Source organism: Aspergillus ambiguus, assembly GCF_047715705.1.
Source record: "Aspergillus ambiguus strain CBS 117.58 unplaced genomic scaffold BDV59scaffold_14, whole genome shotgun sequence".
Lineage (NCBI taxonomy): Eukaryota > Fungi > Ascomycota > Eurotiomycetes > Eurotiales > Aspergillaceae > Aspergillus > Aspergillus ambiguus.
Window position 1 is genome coordinate 432,673 of NW_027395527.1, and position 22,510 is coordinate 455,182.

Sequence of the window (22,510 nt, forward strand, 5' to 3'; positions counted from 1 at the left end):
CGCATTAGGGTTCGGAATATCCCCGGAGTATGGGCGGAGGGTCTTGTCGCCTGCCAAGAGGTATGTATTTGTCCTTTCCCCGCAGTGACGATACTCCGAATTATGCTGATCATCGCGCATGTCGGATGAGCATTGAACCGACTGTGCTCTTTAATGTTGATTTTACTTCCATGGAAAATTTCAGTGACTGGGGCTCGAAAGCAAGATATTAGAGAAGAGAACGATATGTCATCATTAAGTACCACATATAGGGCTTGGGAACAATGAGTTCAATGTCGTACAGCTATCTTTGTAGGACTACCGTGTCAAGTTTAGGACTCAGTGGGCATAAGCAGTCAATGGTCGGGTAAATACTTGAGAGACTTGTCTGGCATTTCTGGATTTGATATTTCTATACACCCAAAATGTCAGCCATAGAATACACCTTCTTGGGTACTAAACCCAGTGTTAGCAAATATGTCAGCCCACATGTCGTCGTCACAGAACGGGAAGTGCGTAGCCTCATCGGGCTGGCCGGCAATACCCAAGGTTGCGTTAATTGCTGAACCACATATGTCTCTATAGCCTTCTGGAGTAACTTCCTGGCCCTCAGGAGTATATCCTTGGCTTCCTGTTGGTTGGGACAACAACGGGCGCAGATCGGGCTGGGAGGCTATCAACTGTGATTGAGGGTCTTGCGAGGCGGGAACTCGACTATTCCGGATAGTCGTAAACTCGAAAAGAAGCTTTTCCAGGAAGCGGCTCTGTAAGCTGCAGCTCGACCCAGCAGGAGAGGATTGGTCCGCAAATACTTTCGCTGCATCGCGAATGGTTTTTAATGTGCTGTTCTCGATCTCGTACGTTATAGTAGTAGGCGCGGAAAGCAATATCTATATATAATTGTCGATATTATAGTATAAACTGTGAGGGGTAATGGAATTGCTCACCTTGACGAGGAATACGGCTGCATAGGCGGTCATGACATGGATGGAATCCTGGACCAGGTAGAGTAAAGGAGCATATTCTGTAACCAATCCTAGCATGGTTATTGCATTATCATAACTAACCCAGAACGGAGTCATATCGCGGACGCCATCTGTTCGAGGGATTCCAGTTTCCTGAAGGGGAATCGAAAAAAGCTGCAAACGCAGGTGGGCTCCATACAGCCGGATGAGAAAAGAGTGGCACGTCCCTGATTTCATTAGATCAGAGATCGAAAAGAATGATGTTGAGTTGAAGCATAGCACATACCTGGGCCTACCACATTGAGCCATTTAGACTCCCAAGATTCGATTCTGCCTTTCAATACAGAGAAGAAGCGACCTTGGTGGGACATAGAATGTTTCCTCTGGGATGGTAAAAGGTCAAACGTCTCTCCAGTTAGAAGGCGAAGAGCGACGAAGCTACACAGGAGGTTGTCGTTGGTATCGGCCAAAGGGTCCTTTCCCCACGTTTCGATGGACTCTATGAAGTCAGTCCTTTCGATCATCCATGGTTTCCCAGTTTGTAGACTCAAGCTGCGTAGCTGGGTGAGCGCTAGTGTTCGAAACCGTAATAAAAAGTCCACATCTTACCTGCGATCATACACAAACAGAACAAGCAAGGTCCGTTCCACGTTCCTCTTTTCTCTTTGCTTGATATCAGACAGTTCATTACGCCCAGATGAGTCTGGTGACAGCTTGTGCCAGCCTAGGTCCATGGCAATCCGGATCGCAAGCCCAATGGAGGTCCAGGCCCTAGTGTCGTTAGGTTCCTTCCAGTACGTTAGGAGCATGATTGCCTGGACGATCTCAGTGGACTTTTCGCCCCGTCTAAAGGAGTCTGCGAAGAGCTTTTCGGCATGTTCATGGAGACTAGGATATAATTCCGACTGAAAGGCTTTAGACGATGCTGCAAGAACCGTAGTGAGAAGAAAAGGCGATTTCTCTCGGATGTACTGAAAGGAGTGGAGATGTGGATCGAGTTGACAAATGTAGGGATTCATTTTCCCCATAAAGCTGGCAAGGGATCGTTAAAACCCACGACTCATATGCTGCCAGAGAGGGTAGACACTCACTATTCAAATAAGAACAGAGCAACATGATGATTGACTATGCCTAAAGACAAAGGATCGTCCGGAGACACCGGCGTCGATCTGGTAGAATCATCTGCTGTCGAGCCATGATCTGTGCTCAGAATATTCTGAAGACTGAATTTACCCTTCATGGCTTGATGGCTCAATAGAGCATCGGGTTGCAGTCTCCCAGAGTCAGCCCAGAAATCGGTCCCGCGACCTCTCTCCGAGGGTTGTTTAGCAGGGGCGATATCTCGCTGACTGTGCTTTGTGGTATGTGTGCTGTCTTTGCGTGCTGCCTTCGGCATTAATCTGGTAGTCGTATTGTTAGCAGGGATATAAAATACTGCCGCAATTTCTCGAACGACCGGGAGGTCTACCGCATGCCTGGTTTACGGCCTCTGCGATGCTGTCGAAATGTGCACTCTAGAGATTTACGAGTACAACGATCACATTTGCCGGTATTCTCTGTCGTGACACATCTCATCTTAACCTTTCGACAAGGCAGGCAGGCATTGATACTGGTAGGTCAGTTAAAGGATTTTAGCCGCAGACTGCATGGGTCTTCTCACCTAGGTTTTGAAGGATTTGATGCGCCATGGCGCAAATTGACCGTCCCTGGCGATGACGACATGATTCTATTCTCATACTCTCATAAAGTAGAGATGTATGTTGACAATGCTCCTCAAGTTCGGACGGCCTGGCGGAGAAAAGGGGCTCTTGCGTGGTGTCTAATGTTAATTGGGGGCCAAATGTGACTAGCCGAGGCAATGTCACCACCAAATTGAATGCATCATGAAGCCATTCGCTCTTCAACCTAAACCGTTAACTTTTCCATAATAGCCTCAACGTGAGTATATTCTATACAATTGGATGTGGATATTCCCAGTGTAGCTCAGTGGAGGTGCACTCATCCTCAATCGATAGGATTAATTCCCCGCACCGGTGAATTACGGGTAGAACGCCGGCGATGGTTAGTTGCCGAGCGATAATCAAGAAAATATCCATGGACCCTTTTAAGTTCCAATCTCGCATGGCAGAGTATTGGGGTCAACTAAATAATCCCTGTCAGTTTTTTATGGTTATTTTTTAGGGTCCAATTCATCTATACAACAAGGATTTCACTTCTGTCAGTTTTCAAAATGACTGCCAAAAAGGTCACGGCGGCCCATGTCAATATGATGGCGGATACTATCATCGCCAGTCTTCCTGTCGACGGGCTACGGACGGTTGTACGTGGTATTTTGACCAGTAATCCAGATATAGTCTCGATTTTCGAAGAACAAACAAGAGAGTACCTATGTGAAACTGCATCGCGATTCTCGAATGCTGTTCTGATCGAGAAAATGCCTGACTGTTCCTTCAAAATTGCGCCTTTATTTGATGAGATTCAACAGCGTATTCGTTGTGCTATTGGATGCGGGATGTGCTATCAGACTCTCCCTCTCCTCCAAGCTATTGTCGACCAAGCTGGTCCCATCACTCTCGATTCTGACCAATCTTATCCCGACCAGGACCTCCTCTTGAACCGGATTGCGTCCGTGGATGCAGACATCGTCCAGGCAATGACTGCAGTACAAAAGACCCTATTTGTCCCTGAAGGAACACGTTATCTAACAGTCGAGGAAAGAAGTCCACTCGAAAACTTGGTGCAGTCATTGACGTCCTGTCGAAATACCTGGGAAAACAAAAAACAAACGTTTGTATTCCAACGGGGTCTCGACGCAGCCATCGATATACTTAACCCTACTTCACATGATGGCCCGACGGTTGCGCTTCCTCCATTCCCCTCTGCCGAGCCTCCTCATCTCCTTTCAGAGACCTTTGAACTTACTGATAGCATTCGACTGCCGAGGATCTTCAATGGGCTTTGGCAATTGTCTAGTCCTTCCTGGGGAGCGGCATCGAGGCCCAAGATGATGGATCAGTTCTCCAAATATGTTGGTAGCGGATTGGTCGCGTTTGATATGGCAGACCATTATGGAGATGCGGAGATCGTGTTCGTGAGTAGCTTTACCCGGCCTTGCAATGTGCTACTGTATCTTTCTCACGCACGATTCACAGGGCCGATACCGCTCCTCCAGCAGTTACTCTGAGTCAATGTTTGCTGCTACCAAATACTGCGTTTTTCATCCCATGAATGTTACTCGTGATGCTGTTCGTGCCAATGTCAGCGAGCGATGCCAGAGACTGCGTGCGAGAGAACTTGATCTGTTGCAATTCCACTGGCAGTTCGTACGTCACAACTATCTATTCAGGTTTGAGCTGTAGCTTACATATGCGCGAACAGTATGACGACCCTCATTATATCGATGCCCTTCAGTATCTACAAGAGGATGATCGTGTAAGGAATCTCGGTCTGTGCAATTTTGATACGGAGCATATGCGGAGAGTGGTGGATAGCGGCATAAAAGTCGTGAGCAACCAGGTCCAGGTGAGTTCATGCTATTGCGCCCAAGATATTCAACATATCACTGATCAGCAATATAGTTCTCCCTAATTGATTCTCGGCCTACGGTTCGGATGGCAGAATTCTGCGAGAAACACAATATCAAACTTCTAACATATGGTACATTGGTACGTCCAAAATATGCATAACCCCAACGCGAGAACGCCATGTATAAGAGCAAATATCTCATACGTTATACTAGTGTGGCGGACTCATAGCGGAGAAATGGATCGGCCAAGAGCCTCCCCAGCTGTATGGTGAAAAGATGACTCCCAGTTTGCGCAAGGTACGAGATATCCAGCACACTCTCTTTCCATTTCCGCTGTTAACGTATTGTATAGTATTACTCCATGATCCAAAGTTGGGGTGGTTGGGGCCTTTTCCAGGAGTTACTCCGAACTCTCCAATCCATTGCAAGGAAACATGGAGTATCTGTTTCGAACGTGGCTACTCGATGGGTTCTGGATTTCCCGTGTGTCGGAGCTGTCATTGTTGGTGCTAGGATGGGAGTTAGCGAGCAGTTGCAGGGAAATTTGGATAGCCTGGGCTGGTCTCTTGATCACGAGGATCGGAGATTGATCGAGGAGATCCTGGGGCGTAGTCGGAGGGCAGAGATGTTCGAGTGCATGGGAGATTGTGGTGGAGAATATCGAATCTGAATTTACATATTCTGTATTCCTTATACCGACGTTAATTACGAATTAATGCCTGGCTGTTGACATGCTAGCGGTTATATAGCTGCTCTAAAGGAGTATATGGCCTTAAACCCTTTACACTAGGTGAATCAACTTCTTCCACCAGGGTTGTCCGAAGCCTTCATGGGGTATGTAATCCCCATCTACCTTCTCATGCTCCATGGAATCGAATTCTGACTGGAAATCGATTTCTGTCAAAGGGATGACCTTTGATTTGAGCCATATTTTGAAGAAGATGTATAAACCTGTACGAGCGTAAATTGCGCGTTCAGATAGGGCCAAGATAACTTAACTGACCTGCAAAGATGGCTATGTTCAAATAAGAGGTAAGAAACCCAGAGGCGGTGAAGTTCCCCTTAGTGAAAACGTCAAATCCTGTCAATTGTTAGACACAAAACTCCTTAGGGATGACTAGACCTATGCATACCAGAGAACAAGACAACCATAAAAACCATGAATAATGTAGCAATTGCCGTGTACGGCTGTAACGGGCTGCGATACGGAAGTTCTTCATTATCGCATTAGCTCTGACAATTCTTCTGGCGTGAAACGAAAGTCTTACTTCCTCTAGAATGTCCCTGCGCCCTCAACCCCGCATAGAAGCGCAGGTAAGTTGCTTCGATAACGATCCAGCCTATAAGGCCTGCCACTGTAGTGATGTTCACAAACCACGAGAACACCGTCGATGCAGTACTGCCCAGTGTCATGTATCCCAGTGGCATCAGGATGCAAGTCAGGCCCACGGCGTAATGGGGCGTTCCGAACCTGTTGCACTTCTGGAAAAACTGTGGGGCATGGCCATCTCGGCTCAGACCATATAAGGTTCGTGATGCAATGAATATACAAGCGGAAGCGCTGCTGATAGCAGACGTACATACGACGGCGTTGATTATGTGGGGTAGGACAGAGACACCTGCCCGTCGGAATGCGATGACAAAAGGAGACGTTTTAGCTGTGCCCGTCGAGGCAGTTAGGTCGGCATCATTGGATGGTCTAGCAGAAATTGGTTAAGACCACATCCAGAGAGAATGGAAGCCCTACTTACACAAGAATTCCAACAATAAGAATACTCAAAACGTAGAACAGGAATACCCGCACGAATGTCTTTCTCGTTGCAGCTGGGATGATCTTGCGCGGGTTCCTTGTCTCGGTTCCAGAGATAGCGACGACCTGGATGTTACCGAAACTAAATGCCGAGGTGAGAAGGACCTTCCAGAAGGCGAGGAATCTCCCAGCAGATCCTGAATCGATATATTCGTTAAAAGCGCCCGGATCGTACCAGTAGTGGAAGCCGATGTATTCGTGATTTGGCCCTCCGCCTGCGTTGATGACAATGCCACCAATGATCAGGCCAACGATGAGCATAATTTTGAGAGACGCAAATATGACTTCTGACTACACCGACGTTAGACTAGGGCATTGGGTGTCTCTCAATGTACTCACTTCCCCGTAAAGGCGAACGCCACAGAAATTGAGGACCACAATGACGACACCGAAGACTGTAATCCAAACCGCTGGACTCACAGTTACATTCCAGAACTGAATAAGTGTCGCAGCAGCTGTGATCTCCGTCGGCGCCGAAATAGCCATGGTATACCCTGAATCAGTCAGACGAATGGTTATTCATACCAACTTCCGGGGCATACAAAAGTTCCATCCAGTCGCTGCCCCCAGCGCAGGCTCAACGAACTTGGTTGCATGTCGAATGAACCCGCCAGTTGACGGCATAAAAGCAGTAATTTCACCAGTCGTGTACGAAACCCCAGCAGTTACCAGTCCCATAACCACGTATGCCAGGAACGCCCCCGCTGGACCGGCAATTGCAATGACTTGACCGGAGGTCAAGAAAAGACCGGTTCCCTGATGACCATGAGTGGGTTTATCCAGGAAACCTAAAGGCAAAAAAGACGTACGATCATGCCCGCAATGGCAATCATGTTGATATGCCGCGACCGGAGGTCTCGTTTGATCTCCTCATCCCCCTGTGGGGAGAACTGAGTGGGACGCATCTCGGGATCGACCGCCGCATCGATCTGGGTGTTGTGTTTCTCATCATGAAATAAAGAAGCCATGGTGTCTCGAACGCTCCCTAAACACTCTCTGGAAGTCGCCGCAGTGGCATAATAGGGCGGGTGAGAGTTATCGGCATGCCTGTCGACGCGGCGCAAGGAGAGGTCCGAGATGCAGGGGAAACGGGGGCGCTAAGGAATCCTGGCGTGCAAGCTAAAAGACGCCGGTAGTCTCGTAAATTCACCGGCCGATTCGCGGATTCATCTTCACGGTTCCAATTGAGATTTTATTCTTACTCTAGGAGCCGACAGATAACAGCCTCAATTTTCATCATGCCTCAAAACGAGTCGTTCCAGCTCTATGACTTGCGTGTCGAGGTTGTCTGCCCACCAGGCCAGCGCATCATGTGCGGAGCAAAGGAGGGCGACTATTTCACTCTCAAAGGCGAGATGATGTACCTGCCCCCTGGCCAGGGAATCAGCATTTACAGCTTATGTGGGTGTTTCGCCGTGCTTCAAGCTATGTAAGGGCACTAATGACTCTCTGCAGCATCTGTTCTTCCACTGCTGGCTTGCAAGCAGCGGATGACTCACAAAAACGACTGGATGACAACTGACTCTCTTATTGCATGCCCTGATCCGCATTGTCCATCCCAGCTGAGGGTCATTCGGACGGGGATCTCCACGTTCAACCATTCGGAGACCACTGCCGTGCCAGTGGATGCATAAGTAATAATACTATGGTTTTCTTAACGCTATAGATGAGCAGAACACACAAGAAGAAAATACCCTCGTGAAAACGGCTTGTTGATTCTTCACATATGATGCACTTCAGAGACGCACTATGCCAACCTCGGCAATCAAAGGCCACTAGATACAAGGCTTGGGAGTGGTCTCAGCAATATAGACCTCATAGAAACATCTCGAGGCTGTATACAGTTTAAATGCAGCCGAAATCCTTCGAAACAAGAAAATTTCCTATCCATCTTGTCCGACGCGGTCGCCTCCCGATCCCAGATCAGAAGTGTCTCCTAACTGAGAAAGGCAAGCTAATAACATCTTAAATGTTTGGTGGTATTTACATTTGGTGAATTTGTCGTTATAGACAGCTGCAGCTGAATATTGAAATTCAAGATGTTTGATATTGGCCAATTCCCTTTTGTAAAACCCTTTGTCATATCTGGCATTTTCCTGCGGCAAGAATGATATGTTCAATGAAAGTGAGCTGGGGTTAACAAAGAATGACGCTATACCAGGATCACAAAGATACCAATGGCCATTGTAGTTTCAGTAAAAGGCATTTTCCATTCACCTCGAATGCACAGGCCATACAGAGCAATATTTATATCAGTCTTTTCCCCTTCACTATCATCTCCGATCTCTCTCTTCTCTTCACTATCATTGTCTATCGCCTTGTTTTGGAAAAGCCGAGCCACTTGTTCGGATAACAGCCATGTATCCGATCTACTACGCGATTGCCTCCATGGTAGCGGTCTTACTCAGCCTTCATCGTGTCGTTCACATTCCGGACTACCTTAATAACAAAATTTTCCTTATAACTGCTAACGATGTCCCTACTACGATGACCACCGATGTTTCCACTGTGGATAGAGGCTCAGTAACTGATCCTCATACTGCTAACCCAGGGATATTGACGAGCAGCAGCAGCACTGCCGTACCTTTGCCTACATACGATAAATTGGATGTCTTTGATGGTGTTTTGTTCCCGATAGGGGATGTATCACTCGTAGAGGAACAGTTGGACTATATTTTGCCGACTGGTATGCCCCAGACGCTTCCTCGATCAAATAAGGTTCATAACGACATTCTTACTGACACTTTTCTTCTCCTGGCATGTGCCGGTGTTTGTGTCGTCCTGCATACCTGGTTTGGATTCTGTCGCCTGCCCCGGCAATATGTGAGCCAAGCCGATAGTGAGGATTTCAACTTCATGCGAGAGGCACAGCATCTGAAGGCAGATCTCATGCACCGGCTCGACGTCCTTCACCTCTTAGTGGATGATGAGTACCATGAATTTTTCCAGCGTCTTCGTATGGAAGCTTCTGGGTATAGGTTTGGCACTTCCGATCCCTTGCACCCCGAGATCACTTCGCCGAAAAAGCAATCGCTGGATGAATTCGATCTCCAGCGACCACTATGGCGTAGATTACGAAGTGATATAGGGGCAGTAGATTACGATGACTCGTCCCTTGATCTACCATCTGATACACCTGGGCTTGGGTCTGTTATGGTGTCGCCGTTGGCTATAGCGAAGTCATCATCGAAAGACAAGGAAGCGCTGGAAGAAATCGTAGGGCTTGGAGAAAATTCTGTTGCAGGGAAATTTGGACCGCCTTTCCTCTGAGGGTCCCAAATGATCATACTCCATTTCTTATATGTTCCTTGAATAGTATCAATCCGATTTTTGTTATTTTTGGGGTGCTGGCTATTTCTGTTGAACCATGACTCTCTAAATGGGTTTTGACAATGAAAGTGTGATTATTAAGTTGTTTGATTCACATGAATCGTAAATATATCTCCTCCGGTAGACGATACATAGCGAAATAGTAACTAACCCCCAGCGACCTCTCAATTAGTGAAACTTGTCGAGTAGCTCACTATAATACATGTTCTACATATCTGAGCCGAGGATATGAGGTTCTGGTGTGTCAGCTTACGGACTGTTCTCTTTAATAAATTACAAACCGGTCGACCAGAGGTCAACCTATAGCTTGGTCCAGAGTGGATAAATTTATTAGTGCATCATTCGCTGCTAAATGTTCTGTAAAGAAGTAATGTAGACCATAATAATTATAATTGCACGACCCTATCAAACTTCCACCTCTGTACCCCGTAGGGCCGGGAGCCTCTGCATGTGTCTCGATGCGAGGCCCCTTAACCGTCGGGATGTCGGACTAAGCTCCACAAAGTAGGTTAAGCACAGTTAGCCACCAGCACAACACGTAGAATTTTGTCCCTCCATGTACTTTGCTAGGCCCTACGGTATGCATTTTGCAAGAACAGCCGATATTATTTGCTATAGTCCAATTATAGCCATCCGTTCCAAGCACGATAGATCCTGTAGTTGATTACATAACTATTCTAAAGTAACTAACTAACTCAATTGAACTGGAATGGCCGATTTTTTGCCGACTTCTTCGCCTTCTGTCGCAGGTTATTTCCACACCTCCTGGCGAACGGCAAACATTATTTTGACACGCCAGTACGCCGTGGGACCCAACCCCCAGGATTCAGACAACCCGAGATTTTTTCATGGAGGGACGGCGGGTGTCGACTTGTCGCTCCACCACGATGGCAAAGAGAATCCACTTTTACTACCCGAAGAAGCAGGCCTGCCGAATCAGGGTCCACTGCTGCAGAGTTTGCGTTCTGCATTGCAGTGATGCGGTGTACGGTGACATTATTAATGGCATGCAGTTATATTTATAACAAAAAAGGTACGTGAAGATCTCTATAGAGTAGATCCATATGGCTATAGTTTATTGGCGTGCTTCCTCGCTTAGCCTTCCTCGATAAACTACTATCACCAGGCCCCCCTGTACCGTTGAGACTCTTCTACGTGGGCGAGAACGGGGAGGCCAGGGTCGATCGCTGCGCTGTGAGGTCAGTGGCCCCTCTGCCAGCCGTCAATTCGTCACGATAATGATTGTTTTGCTGGGTATGGAATCCGCCCGGTGACTGGTGGTGTAGATGGAGACAGAGCGGTTGTCTGAACTTCAATGCCTTCAGAACTGTAGTACTGCGTAAAACAGGGCCATGGGGGATTGTACAGCTAGGAAAGACGGTGCTTCAAGGAATATCCCCTAGAAAGGAAAGATTAAGCCCTAAGAGGCCTTACCGAGGATTAGTAAAAACATTCCAGAAGACCAATTGTCGCTCATGATTGGAGGGGAGATAATAAGCTATGTCGGATCGTTCCTCCTGTCTTCTCTCCTAGGCTCTACCTATAGGAGCTACTATTCTTGTGATTCTTCGTAGTGCTGCCGTTCGATCCACGGTCGTCTTCCGAGCTTGCCGCGGTTATTGCCATCGGACACCAGAAAAATTCTTCCTGTCGATGGATGGAAGTCGGCTCGGGGATCCCTCCCTCAGAGCCCAAGAAATACGAAACAGCACGAGGTGGAGAGGAGGGGCAACTGGCAGATAGGAGTCTGCAGCTCGGGCGGGAAATTTTACGCAGAATATTAGACAACAGTTGGGGTTCGCCCGAGACGGAGAGTTTATCGGCATCCGCGATACGCTAGGATGAAGCAGCAGTGCAATATCTTCTTCCCCGTCAGTGGCGAATTCAATGGCCTCGGGTAAATTGATCGTGGGCTGGCTGGTAGATCATCGCTATCACGACAACTCTTGTAGTGGGCTGCATACATACTTTATTGGCCCTGCGTTGTCTATCCATGCATTGTCTATGCTGGCCCCTCTCGGCTAAGCTGTCAATGCTATATTCGATCGTGGATCTGATGCTTCGTGGGGGCCTATCCATTACCTCCGTCTGCGAAACAGTTGTATTTGTGGCCAACTGCGAGCCAAACCATGGATTTGAAGCAAGTCAACCGACTTTTCAATTAAGATTCCCAAGCCTTCCGCGGAGTCCCGCCCACATGGTGACTCGTTTGGTCCCATTGGATCCATTTTTCTTCTATTGATCTGCTGCCCCGAGAACTCTGGAAATTCCATTTACGGGGTGGAAAGAAGAAAAACTCAGTTTGTAGGTGTACTCCGTGTCCTGGTAGCCATATTAAACCCCGATGTGCCCGTCATCGACACTTCTCCCTATCCACTTAATCAGTTAATCCCAATTGTGTGGACTCTTCCCCCGGAAACACAATTCCACCATGACCTTAGATCTTCCTAACGATGTCCTCCTCCTGGTCGGGGAGTTTTTGGAAGATCACCAGGACCGGTACAACCTTATCTTTGTGTCTCGTCGTTTTCATGACCTTTTTCTACGGCTTGTGTATCGGTCCGCCATTCTGAAATCCTGCTCGCAGGCACGGTCCTTCCTGGGCGCACTTCTTCATCGTCCTGAGCTGGCTCGGTCGGTGCGGTGTCTGCACTTTGATGACTGGAAACAGAAACCTACTCTCTCCGATCCCTTGGCCGAACCCAACCTAACGCTGTTCAACGAATGGGCTCGGAAGATTAGCCATTCAGATGATGAATATACCAAATGGGAGCAGGATCTTCTCCAGGGGGTTGAGGAAGCTTGGATCTCTTTGTTTCTGCCTCTGGCGAGCAACTTGAGGCAACTCGGTCTGGTGTATCCGAAAGAGAATATGTACCTGGACCGTACATTCCAGAGGGCTATGAGGGGAGAGAAGCCCTTCGATGCACAGCCTGCTTTCCGCACTTTGCAGGAGGTGTCGTTGAGCCACGAAGACCACGGGGAAGAGACAAAAGGCAGCTATTTGCCCTCACAGGTCTTCCCGTTCTTTTCTCTTCCATCTATGCGGGCATTTTCGGCGGATTCGGTGATAGAATCACGCCCCTCGCCGGACAGTGAAATGCAAAATATGGATAATGGAAGTCCCCAGACGCCGGCGATTAGGTCCTCTACTATCTCGGAGATCACCCTCAATTCGAGCAATGGCTCCATGGGGATGGAGAGCTTGATCGCCTCCTGCGCGTCACTTAAGTCCTTCAAATACCAGCACTCGGACTCACACCTCCTGGCCGAGGGTTACCAGCCATCGGCCTTCTATCGGTCTTTGGCCGCGAGCAAGAACAGCCTGCACACGCTCTGGCTGGATACGTGTGGCACCCACCTTCCCTTCACGATTGCCGGAGTCAATGAGACTCACGATGAATGGTTCGGATCCTTGGCGGAATTCACAGCACTGAAAGATATCCGCATCCGCCTCCCCAACCTTCTGGATGTCCGTTACCAGCCTGAACCTTCCACCCCACTCCTGGATGTTCTCCCGAGATCAGTGGAGTCTCTTTATATCGAAGGATGCAAAGAGAACACTCTGTCAATGCTTATTCGCCAGGTGGAAATGGTCCTCAGCAAGCGATCGACCCAATTTGCGGGTCTCCGGCGTTTGGATATTGAAGGGTTTTTCCACGACGAAGAAGACGAAGAAGCCTCGGGATACCAGGAGAGCGCAACTCAGAATGGCGGAGAGAAAGTCATCAAAAGCCGCATTTACGAAATGGCAGAGCCTTTGCGTACCGCCTGCGCCAACGCGGGGATTGAGATGTTCCTTCGCGACCGGGAATGTCTTGCAACGATGTAGTCTTGCCATGGCATCATACATGGCGTGACAGTCGTCGGAGCCCCGGACCCTATTCTTGACGACAGATGATGATAAAGAGATATAGAGATTGGATTTCTAATACCCGATAGATGCGATAGAGGCTAGATTTGGTTTCGAAGATTTGCTTTGTTTGCTTGCATCGCCGTGTCGTGAGAATTCCGTTGATTTCGGAAAAAAGCTTCGCTGCGTTTGATGATGCTGATTTATGTTACCCATTTGCTGTTTGGTATCTGCTATTCGCTTTTCCTGATGAGCTCAGTACGTCTATTATCGTGTCTGAATGGATTATTTTCCTGCTCTTCCGCTGGGGCTCGGCATTGTGATTGAGCTGGCATCGATCTCTACCCAAGCCCCTGCAATGCGACAAATTCGAGATTCAGCGATTGACTCGGCTGGATCGATGGATGGTATGGTTTATGGTCAATGATAGATAGCACGGGCTGCATTTATACCCAACTCAGCAGCTCCTAAATTCACAAAACTCGCGAACATACCACAGATCCCGGGTCCTGAACCTCATTCCGTAGAGCTATTTAACCTGCTTCGTTCCAATACTGTACTACCATCGGAGCCTTGTGGCCTTCTCCTGAGTCCATGGCAGGGGAGTAAAAGGTCATCCCTTACTCCGGAGAACTCTCCGCACAGTAGTACTACTAAGCTTACTGCGCCGGTAGGATATACGAACCCAAGCCACAATAGGAAGTTGGCTTGCGGCCTCAGCCGACCAAGTAATATATTACCTAAAGAAATAGAGGTATGAGCTTGAGAACATGGCTACCATCCCCAGATTCTATGGTATCAGCCAGAAGCCCCATGCCATTTCCGGGATCCACGTAACCCTAATTGGCCTCTCCGCATCAGCGTCACATCCGCCACTGACGTGAGCCTCGGAGTTGGCATTTTCGGTTGGCTGATAGGGAGATTGGGAGGGTGTTTGGTGTCCAATGGAGTACGTATGGTCATTCATATATGCCCGTCATCCGCCATAAGGTGTCGTTCCCCTGGTTGCTGGTCTTCTGCTTCTCAGATCTTGATTATATGGGCACACCAGCCCTATCTATTTTTCTGATATATTGAAACGTCGAATAGAATATACCGTCTCCATTATTTAGGTTGTTACTTTTCATTATTTGCTTTTCTCGTTGATGTCAGCATGGAATCCATCGACCGGGTGGAAAACCCCTCGTTCGATCGCGAGGGGAAGGATGACACCCAAAATATGCTGCCGGCATACGAGGACCCTTTCGGCGATGAGGAATTCGCAGAGGTCAAATATCGCACTTTGCGATGGTGGTACGTACTTGGCCGAATTTACAACGCATTTTTCACTAACGATATAGGCAATGTGGCATGAGTATGTCGAGATATCGGTATGGTGCACGGAGCCGGCTAACCAGATAGTCATGATCGCGGAAACCATCTCCCTGGGCATTTTATCCCTCCCGTCGGCTGTGGCGGCGCTAGGCCTCGTTCCGTGAGTCTCCATTGGTAGTTGCTTTCCGTCAAGACTTTTGGCGTCTCGTACGACTGGCCTTATCCTGACATCTCTTTGCCGCTGGGAACTTATAGGGCTGTCATTCTGATTGTTGGGCTTGGCGTACTTGCGACGTATACAGGGTACGTGATCGGACAGGTGAGGTTGTTCTGACGCATTACATTGCACTGTATGCATGAAGAGTATTGACTGACATACCATAGTTTAAACTGCGTTATCCCCATGTCCACAGCATGGCGGATGCCGGAGAAGTCCTGCTCGGTCACTTTGGTCGAGAGTTCCTAGGCACCGCTCAGTTGCTTTTCTTGATATTCATCATGGGAAGTCATATATTGACTTTTAGTGTGATGATGAACACAGTCACGGAGCATGGAACCTGCTCGATCGTGTTTGGCGTCGTCGGTTTGGTACTGTCATTCATTCTGACCCTCCCAAGAACATTGAAAAAGGTTTCGTGGTTTTCCATCTCATGTATGTCTGTCAAGATCAGACACAAAGGCAACGCACTCTGACAACCTGAAAGCATTCATCAGCATCGTGGCTGCAGTTCTGATCACTATGATCGCAATCGCTATCCAACGACCTGGGGATGGTCAAGTCGATGCAACCGTGGACACAAATCTCTACAAGGGCTTCTTGGCCGTTACAAACATTGTCTTCGCATACGGTATGCCCTGGACCTCCTCATGGCTGTTCGAAAAAGTCCATGTCTAACATTTGGCAGCCGGCCATGTCGCCTTTTTCGGTTTTATATCTGAGATGAAAATCCCAACGGACTATCCCAAGACTTTGTACATGTTACAATTTACAGATACAAGCATGTATGTGGTCGCAGCTGTGGTAATCTACTACTACGGCGGAAAGGATGTCGCATCGCCAGCGCTAGGATCGACTAGCCCGTTGATCTCAAAGATTGCGTATGGTATTGCCATCCCAACGGTATGGAACAGTTGGGCCTACACCATTACATAGAACTGATATGGCTGTGTGTCCCAGATTGTTATCGCAGGTGTGATCAATGGCCACGTTGCCTGCAAGTACATCTATGTCCGCCTTTTCCGTGGCACCGACCGCATGCATCAACGTACCTTACTCTCATTCGGTAGCTGGGTGCTTATTGGTTTGGTTCTCTGGACGATAGCCTGGATCATTGCCGAGGCTATTCCCGTTTTCAACAATCTCCTAAGCTTGATTGTGAGTCGCTTCATATCCTTGATGGTTCTGGCAACCTGCTAACTATGTGCTTGTAGACGGCGCTCTTTGCCAGCTGGTTCACTTGTCAGTAATTCTTATGCTCTTATATCCGGACGGTACTGATAAACATAGATGGCCTGAGTGGTATCTTCTGGCTCTTCCTGAACTGGGGGAAGTATACAGCGTCTCTCCGAAAAATTATCCTAACTGGTTTAAATTTAATAATAGTCGGAATTGGAGGATGTCTTGTAAGATTTCAAGTTACTATGAATGTGCACTTCTAACCAGAGATAGTGTGGATTGGGACTCTACGTTTCTGGGAAAGCTATCCATGATGACCCAAGCAGTGCTAGCTTCTCATGCGCGAACAATGCAGATTGACCACTGGATTTATTACTACTGGTAGCTCAACTTCATTTATTCTTATCAAACAGGGAGCTAGCTTATCTGGATAGAGAATTTCTTTCAGGTAGTGGAATGGTCGTACTACATATTGATCGGGAAGCCATAAATCTCATGCTTGGATATAGTTGGCATTTCTACGATCAGGGGAAGAGATTTGCGGTTGCCTACTACATATAATGTACCTAGTGTTGAATTTTTCTGTGCTCTTCTAGAATGGGGATCCTGAAACCCTGGTACAACACAAACGATTCTTCCTGACTACTCTTCTATGGCTGGTGCGTATGACCGCAAGAGTTCACATATATCTTGCCCGAAATTCTGCCCAAGTTCTATGGGCGTATATCCTCTGTGGTTTGGCACGACAGGGGACGCACCACGTTCCAGAAACGTCTGCAGGATAGGGCGAGAGTGGGCATTCACAGCTAGGTGAAGTGGAGTGTTTCCATACACATCCACTTCATGCAGGATTTCTGGGCGAGTATCTAAGACAAACCTGGCAGCATCCGTGACCTTCGCAGCAGTGTCCTTTCCTAAAGATCCAAAAAAGTTGCGACGCGCATAGTGATGGAGTATAGTCTTTCCATCCTGGAAGCGTGCGCCTAGGGAAGCACCTCTGGCTACAAGAGCTCGAAGTAATGTGATGCTGTACGATTCAACGGTACGTCGAATGATTTCCTCTCCAAATACTTCCATATCGATCCGATCCACCAGAAAGGAGATAATCTCGCGACACGAAGCATTGGATAGCGCGTATGAAAACCACCCGATATCCTCCGGTTTGCAGTAAAGATTACCGTATATTGACAGGAGGTAATTGAAGCTATCGGGAGTTTTTGCAAGGGCCGCTTCTGCCAAAGCAGGCTTGCCATCTGAGTCTCGGAGATATACATCCGCTCCACGGCTCACCAACAACCGTAGAAGATCAGCGTTCCTAGCTGCCATATGAGTAGCCGTTCGACCCCTATAACCTCGAGCATTGATATCAAAACCATGGTCGAGAAGCCATGCTACCATCTCGCGGTCTCCGACCAACACGGCTAGATGCAACGGGTATAGCCTATTCATAGATATAATCGGTTCTGGTCCTGGTGGTGTGCTTACATGACGCACCAATACTTCCATGGTTGGGGTATGCTTACTTGACACACCAAATCGGAATAGGCTATTGATGTTCTCTGTTGTCGGAGTACCGTCCGGCTGGGCGTGGTCCAGAAATACGCGTAAAAGACGATGGTTCTTGGCTCGGACGATGTCCTGACACAGGGTTTCCCAGAGCCCCAAAGAGATCTCGCCATGTCCCAGAAGTCGTTGCGTAATTAGAATGTTTCCTCCTTCAACGGCAGTGAACAATAGTGAATTTAGTGTTGCGCTCTTCAGCGTTTGATGTTGTTCTTCCACCTTGTTTAGAAGCACTTCTAGCCAGTGCTGGTGCCCATTCTCCACTGCTGCACATAGAGCTTCATCTATCGGATCGCCATACGTTGCGTAGTCGAAATTGCAAATGCGGAGTACTTTCTGTGCCATGGGTCCATTGTCCGCAGCCACTGCGTATCTCAGTAGGTCGAGGGTATTGTTGTGTTTGGTCTCTGATGGAAATAGAAGATCGAAGAACGAACAGTCGCCATCGTCGTCGGAAAATTTCCACAGTATCGGGTTGAGAAGTTCAGCAAATCGTCGATTTGCGAGAAGCAAGCTGTTCAGAGAGCTATCTGGGAGCATTTCCCCCAGGTACAGGATAAGTTCGTTGGGCAGGTTGAGAAAGTTGGCAGCCATGACCAGAGGTAAGTGTAAGTGATTGAGGCCTGTTAAACTTCGGAATAATAGCAGCGGAAGATAACATATGTGTTTCTACTGGGAGGGTGAAATCCAGTGTTCGCATGGGTTGTGCAGGCAGTCTCGGTGGGGCCTATTTTTGGAACTCTCGTATTCAATGACTCAGCAGATAATCTCCTTCCTCGAAAATACATTGAATAACCAGTAGTAGATTGTTGATAGTGGGGTAGTGACTCATCCATAGTTTCAAGGAGGGAGATACTTCGTGGGAGTATTCAGGGTGTCCTATCCATCTTTCCGGCTCTGGGGATCGTTGGAGAATAACTAATGCATGATTAGCTAGTTATTTAACTAAGTTATGACCGGACATAACCTCACTGACTCAGCAACCCCGCAGCCCTAGTAACAAAGTATAAACAAACTGAATGCATTCGAGGGACATTAAGTAGACCTCTCTTCATGATGTGCATAAGAGAGCTACGCCATGCATTCAATCCTCCTACTTTCCCTTGTTATCCTATCCAACCAAACCCCTGTTCATGAACGCAGCGTCCTGGACTATGTCAACCCCCGAGTTGGCACATATGGGACAACCCCGAACGGCAACGGGGGTATGATCCCCTCCGTAGGCTGGCCTTTCGCCATGACCCGTTGGACCCCACAAACACGCGAGAACTTCATCTCCCAGGTACCTTATGGGGATTCTGACCGCTTACTCCACGGCTTTCAGGCTACACACCAACCTGCTATTTGGATGGGAGAAGGAGGTTCCGTCGTTTTGACCCCTGGACTTGGGGATGTGCGTCCACTATTTCAGGATCGCGGGCTAGCGTTCCGTAAAGCCGATGAACGAACTACTCCATATGTTTACGAGGTGTGCCTGGATGCTACCCCGAGGCTGGGTCGCGACTGGAATGCTACCGCGGAGGCGGCTGGGGATGGCCCCGTTCCTGGCGGCGCGGGTGCTGTTCCATCGGATGTGTCCAGGGGGGCGAACGGGCGCGTCCGAAGGAGCTTGTCGCAGCTTGTCATGCGTGATACAGGACACAGTTTCGACCAGAGCGACTCAAATGAAATTGGTCCAACCATCCAGGTACGACTGCGGCTTCTTTTTTGCCAACAGCAATTAATCGTATGCTCTGCAGGTTTCCATGTCGGCAGACGAGCATGCCGGCCACCTTATGTTTAGCTTTGGCCAATTTCAGGAAAGTCACGCGAACAACTCATCTCCTTGGATTTTTATTCAGGTCACCAGGCAGAATTGGACTGGAGAAGTACACATCGACCCTACTTCGCAAGAGATCTCAGGCTACAATCCTGAGCGCCAAGACTACCGTCTAGGCCCGGACAAAGCATCGTCTTTCAAAGGTTACTTTGTTGCTCGATTCTCCCAGCCATTTGAGTCATATGGCACGACAGTGGGAAACGAGACTATTGAAGGAACCACACACCGTCATGGCAACTTCACTGGTGCTTTTGTGCGTTTTCCCCAATCTACCGATCCCGTAGAAGTTCGGGTTGGAGTCTCCTACGTCAGTGTTGACCAGGCGCGCACGAACCTGGACCTTGAAATCCCTGAAGATCAATCTTTTGACACCACCGTACGCAGAGCGAAGACCGCTTGGCTAGACAAGCTCGACCGTGTTCGTATCGAGGGAGTAAATGCTACAGATCGTGACCATGACCCGCGCACAATCTTCTACACGGGCCTTTTCCATGCCCTACAGTATCCTAGTGACTTCTCTGAGCCTCTCCCATCAGGGAACCGCGTCTACTATTCGGGCTACACGGACAGTGTACATAACGGACCCTCGGGTGACGCATACTACCAGTCATGGTCTATCTGGGATACCTACCGTGCGGAGCACTCTCTGCTAACTCTATTTGCCCCCGAGAGAGTAAACACCATGATGCGCAGCTTACTACGTATCTTCGACTGGTCTGGATGGCTTCCGATGTGGGCCAACCTGGTGGAGACAAACATTATGATCTCCACGCATGCTGATGCCGTCCTCGCAAACGCACTGACGCGCGGGTTCCACGACTTCGATGTCTCTAAAGCCTGGAAAGCCGTCTACAAGGATGCTTTCACACCACCAGACCAGGATACTGAGCTACTCTTTTATGACCGCGAGCCTGATACACCCTACGAAGCGCGTGCAGGATTGACAGCTTATGCTAATCAAGGCTGGGTACCAAATGACCGCTGGGCGGAGTCAGCCAGCCGCACATTGGACTACGCATTTGATGATTTTGCCTGTGCTGTGGTTGGCGAACACGCAGGTGCCAGCAAAGAAGATATCGCAGCCCTGTATTCTCGGAGCAAGAACTATCAGCACCTGTGGAACAATCAGACACGATTCATGCAGGCGCGTAATGGCAATGGGTCCTGGGCGGCTGATCCCAGCTGGGGCTGGACCGAGGGTGACTCCTGGGTGTACACGTTTGACGTGTTGCACGATGTGCCTGGGTTGGCCCAGTTGTTCGGAGGACGACAAGCTCTCTGCGATAAGCTCGATGAGCATTTTCACGATGGGCATAATGAGCATAGCAATGAGCCAAGTCACCATGTGCCTTATCTGTATTCTATATTGGGATACCCGGCACGCGCGGCGGAGACAATTCGCTCTATTGCGTGGGAGAATTATAATGCTACTAGTGGTGGATTGAGTGGGAATGAGGATCTCGGCCAGATGAGTGCCTGGCACGTGTTTTCGGCACTGGGATTCTACCCGGTTAATCCGGCGAGTGATGAGTATGTCGTTGGGTCGCCGTTTTTCGAGAACGTGGAAATCAAATGGCCCGATGGAGTGGCTTCCGGGGGTCAACCTACAGGAGAGGAAAAAAGATTGGTGATTGCAGCGCCGGGGGCCCCAACGAAGCCATATATAAAAAGCTTGGTAGTTGATGGGAAGGAGATCTTGAAGCCTGTTCTGACACATGCACAGATCATCCAAGCACAGAGAATTGAGTTCGAGATGAGCGAAGTGCCCACCTCATGGGGTACTCGCTAGAACTATGGGGAATATCCAACATTTTTAATATTTTCCAGGCCATCTATTTGTACATACATCATGTCGAAGCACCGTGACGGTCCAATTTATGTGAACGAAGGTCTGGTTGTGTTGTGCTCAACAGACCCAACTCGAGAAAATTAGTTATAATACTCATGTATACAAATCACTCAAAGCTTAGCTCCAGGTCTCTCAACATCAAACTCGGTCGTGCACAGCAAGAAAGTGTCGCGGAGGGCCTTCCTAGAGTCAGTGACATGTATATTCAAGGAGCGATAGCAGAGCATTACTTACGGAAAGACGGTACTTCTCGTTAATAGCCTGATAATCCTCGCCAGCGAGCATATCACAGAAATGACGGATCGATGGATAATGAACAATGGAGATCTCATTCCACCAGTCCTCGCCCGGACGGTCCGCCTTACCCCGGGAATCGACCTCGTTCGACGGCGGAACCACGTTCCCCACCAACTTAGCATTACCTCCACGTTTGCCAGCAACAGGGATAAATGCTTGACCGTACTGGTAGTAGCTCTTCTTGCCATCAGGGTGGTGGAAATGCAGTAGGTTGAGCATGGTAACGGGCCCGTCGTGCTTCCCACTCAGAGCATCCATGAACTCAAGCAGTTCCGGAGACACTTCCAGGCTCTGGGATGAGGGGTTGGCTCTCACTGTCTCCAGGGAGCCGGTTAGAGATGCACTGGACGCAGTTGCTTTGAGGTGCTTGTCACGGGCTTCATAGCTGGCCAGGAGCTTAGAGGGGATGCCGACGGCGACCTTGTATTCGGATTTCACGGATCGCGTGAGGGATTCCGGAATTGATGGCTCATTGCTACCGGTGGGTTGAAGGAGAACCAGGAGATCCCAGTGTGTTTTGGTCAGGGCATTGGTGTCTAGGACCTCCGAACGAATGACAACGTGGCGTGGACGCGACGCAACAATTACTTTACGAGTCTGACGGAGAGCCTGAAGGAACGAGGCCACGTCCGTGGAGAGGCTGAGCAGATGGAGCGATAGAGCGGGCATGATAGGGATTATCTGGACTGAGCGTATGCAAGGGGTTGAGAGTGGTACGGAGGTTCATTTTATGGGAGAGATCCGAGGTTATTTAAGATGCGGAGATCAAAGCCAACCGAGGTTCATCCGATCTTATCTTATCGTCATCG

General features: G+C 48.7%; 9 protein-coding genes across 9 annotated transcripts; 6 read left to right on the forward strand and 3 right to left on the reverse strand.

Moving 5' to 3' along the window:
* Positions 1-284: 284 nt before the first annotated feature.
* BDV59DRAFT_177663 (Zn(II)2Cys6 transcription factor) lies at positions 285-2,921 on the reverse strand. Its single transcript, XM_073689654.1, has 7 exons — positions 2,605-2,921; positions 2,413-2,553; positions 2,036-2,344; positions 1,554-1,976; positions 1,231-1,496; positions 927-1,171; positions 285-869 (listed from the first exon to the last, which is right to left on the reverse strand). Exons 1-7 carry the CDS (start codon positions 2,664-2,666, stop codon positions 408-410), a joined length of 1,908 nt encoding a protein of 635 aa, XP_073548357.1. The 5' UTR covers positions 2,667-2,921; the 3' UTR covers positions 285-407.
* Positions 2,922-3,165: 244 nt separating this feature from the next.
* BDV59DRAFT_207695 (aldo/keto reductase) lies at positions 3,166-5,140 on the forward strand (the record flags this gene model as incomplete). Its single annotated transcript, XM_073695048.1, has 6 exons — positions 3,166-4,035; positions 4,097-4,267; positions 4,323-4,466; positions 4,523-4,609; positions 4,684-4,767; positions 4,823-5,140. Exons 1-6 carry the CDS (start codon positions 3,175-3,177, stop codon positions 5,138-5,140), a joined length of 1,665 nt encoding a protein of 554 aa, XP_073548358.1. The 5' UTR covers positions 3,166-3,174.
* Positions 5,141-5,251: 111 nt separating this feature from the next.
* BDV59DRAFT_193071 (amino acid permease/ SLC12A domain-containing protein) lies at positions 5,252-7,185 on the reverse strand (the record flags this gene model as incomplete). Its single annotated transcript, XM_073692155.1, has 8 exons — positions 5,252-5,421; positions 5,474-5,551; positions 5,604-5,684; positions 5,739-6,169; positions 6,222-6,571; positions 6,620-6,774; positions 6,823-7,036; positions 7,090-7,185. 8 exons carry the CDS (start codon positions 7,183-7,185, stop codon positions 5,252-5,254), a joined length of 1,575 nt encoding a protein of 524 aa, XP_073548359.1.
* A 155-nt stretch (positions 7,186-7,340) lies between these two features.
* On the forward strand, positions 7,341-8,039 carry BDV59DRAFT_27293 (TIGR04076 family protein). The gene is made up of 2 exons (XM_073696102.1): positions 7,341-7,681; positions 7,736-8,039. The coding sequence occupies exons 1-2, from the start codon at positions 7,519-7,521 to the stop codon at positions 7,912-7,914; spliced, it is 342 nt and encodes a 113-aa protein (XP_073548360.1). The 5' UTR covers positions 7,341-7,518; the 3' UTR covers positions 7,915-8,039.
* A 4,002-nt stretch (positions 8,040-12,041) lies between these two features.
* BDV59DRAFT_207697 (uncharacterized protein) lies at positions 12,042-13,442 on the forward strand (the record flags this gene model as incomplete). Its single annotated transcript, XM_073695049.1, has 1 exon — positions 12,042-13,442. The coding sequence occupies one exon, from the start codon at positions 12,042-12,044 to the stop codon at positions 13,440-13,442; it is 1,401 nt and encodes a 466-aa protein (XP_073548361.1).
* A 1,174-nt stretch (positions 13,443-14,616) lies between these two features.
* BDV59DRAFT_193073 (transmembrane amino acid transporter protein-domain-containing protein) lies at positions 14,617-16,533 on the forward strand (the record flags this gene model as incomplete). Its single annotated transcript, XM_073692156.1, has 9 exons — positions 14,617-14,756; positions 14,865-14,937; positions 15,162-15,429; positions 15,482-15,625; positions 15,683-15,897; positions 15,955-16,152; positions 16,209-16,236; positions 16,285-16,400; positions 16,447-16,533. 9 exons carry the CDS (start codon positions 14,617-14,619, stop codon positions 16,531-16,533), a joined length of 1,269 nt encoding a protein of 422 aa, XP_073548362.1.
* Positions 16,534-17,594: 1,061 nt separating this feature from the next.
* Positions 17,595-18,484, forward strand: BDV59DRAFT_177671 (uncharacterized protein). Its single transcript, XM_073689655.1, has one exon. It carries the CDS (start codon positions 18,059-18,061, stop codon positions 18,350-18,352), a length of 294 nt encoding a protein of 97 aa, XP_073548363.1. The 5' UTR covers positions 17,595-18,058; the 3' UTR covers positions 18,353-18,484.
* A 271-nt stretch (positions 18,485-18,755) lies between these two features.
* Positions 18,756-21,393, forward strand: BDV59DRAFT_207700 (GH92 family glycosyl hydrolase). The gene is made up of 2 exons (XM_073695050.1): positions 18,756-19,423; positions 19,476-21,393. The coding sequence occupies exons 1-2, from the start codon at positions 18,815-18,817 to the stop codon at positions 21,342-21,344; spliced, it is 2,478 nt and encodes an 825-aa protein (XP_073548364.1). The 5' UTR covers positions 18,756-18,814; the 3' UTR covers positions 21,345-21,393.
* BDV59DRAFT_27329 (uncharacterized protein) lies at positions 21,394-22,420 on the reverse strand. Its single transcript, XM_073696103.1, has 2 exons — positions 21,639-22,420; positions 21,394-21,583 (listed from the first exon to the last, which is right to left on the reverse strand). Exons 1-2 carry the CDS (start codon positions 22,368-22,370, stop codon positions 21,515-21,517), a joined length of 801 nt encoding a protein of 266 aa, XP_073548365.1. The 5' UTR covers positions 22,371-22,420; the 3' UTR covers positions 21,394-21,514.
* Positions 22,421-22,510: the final 90 nt, after the last annotated feature.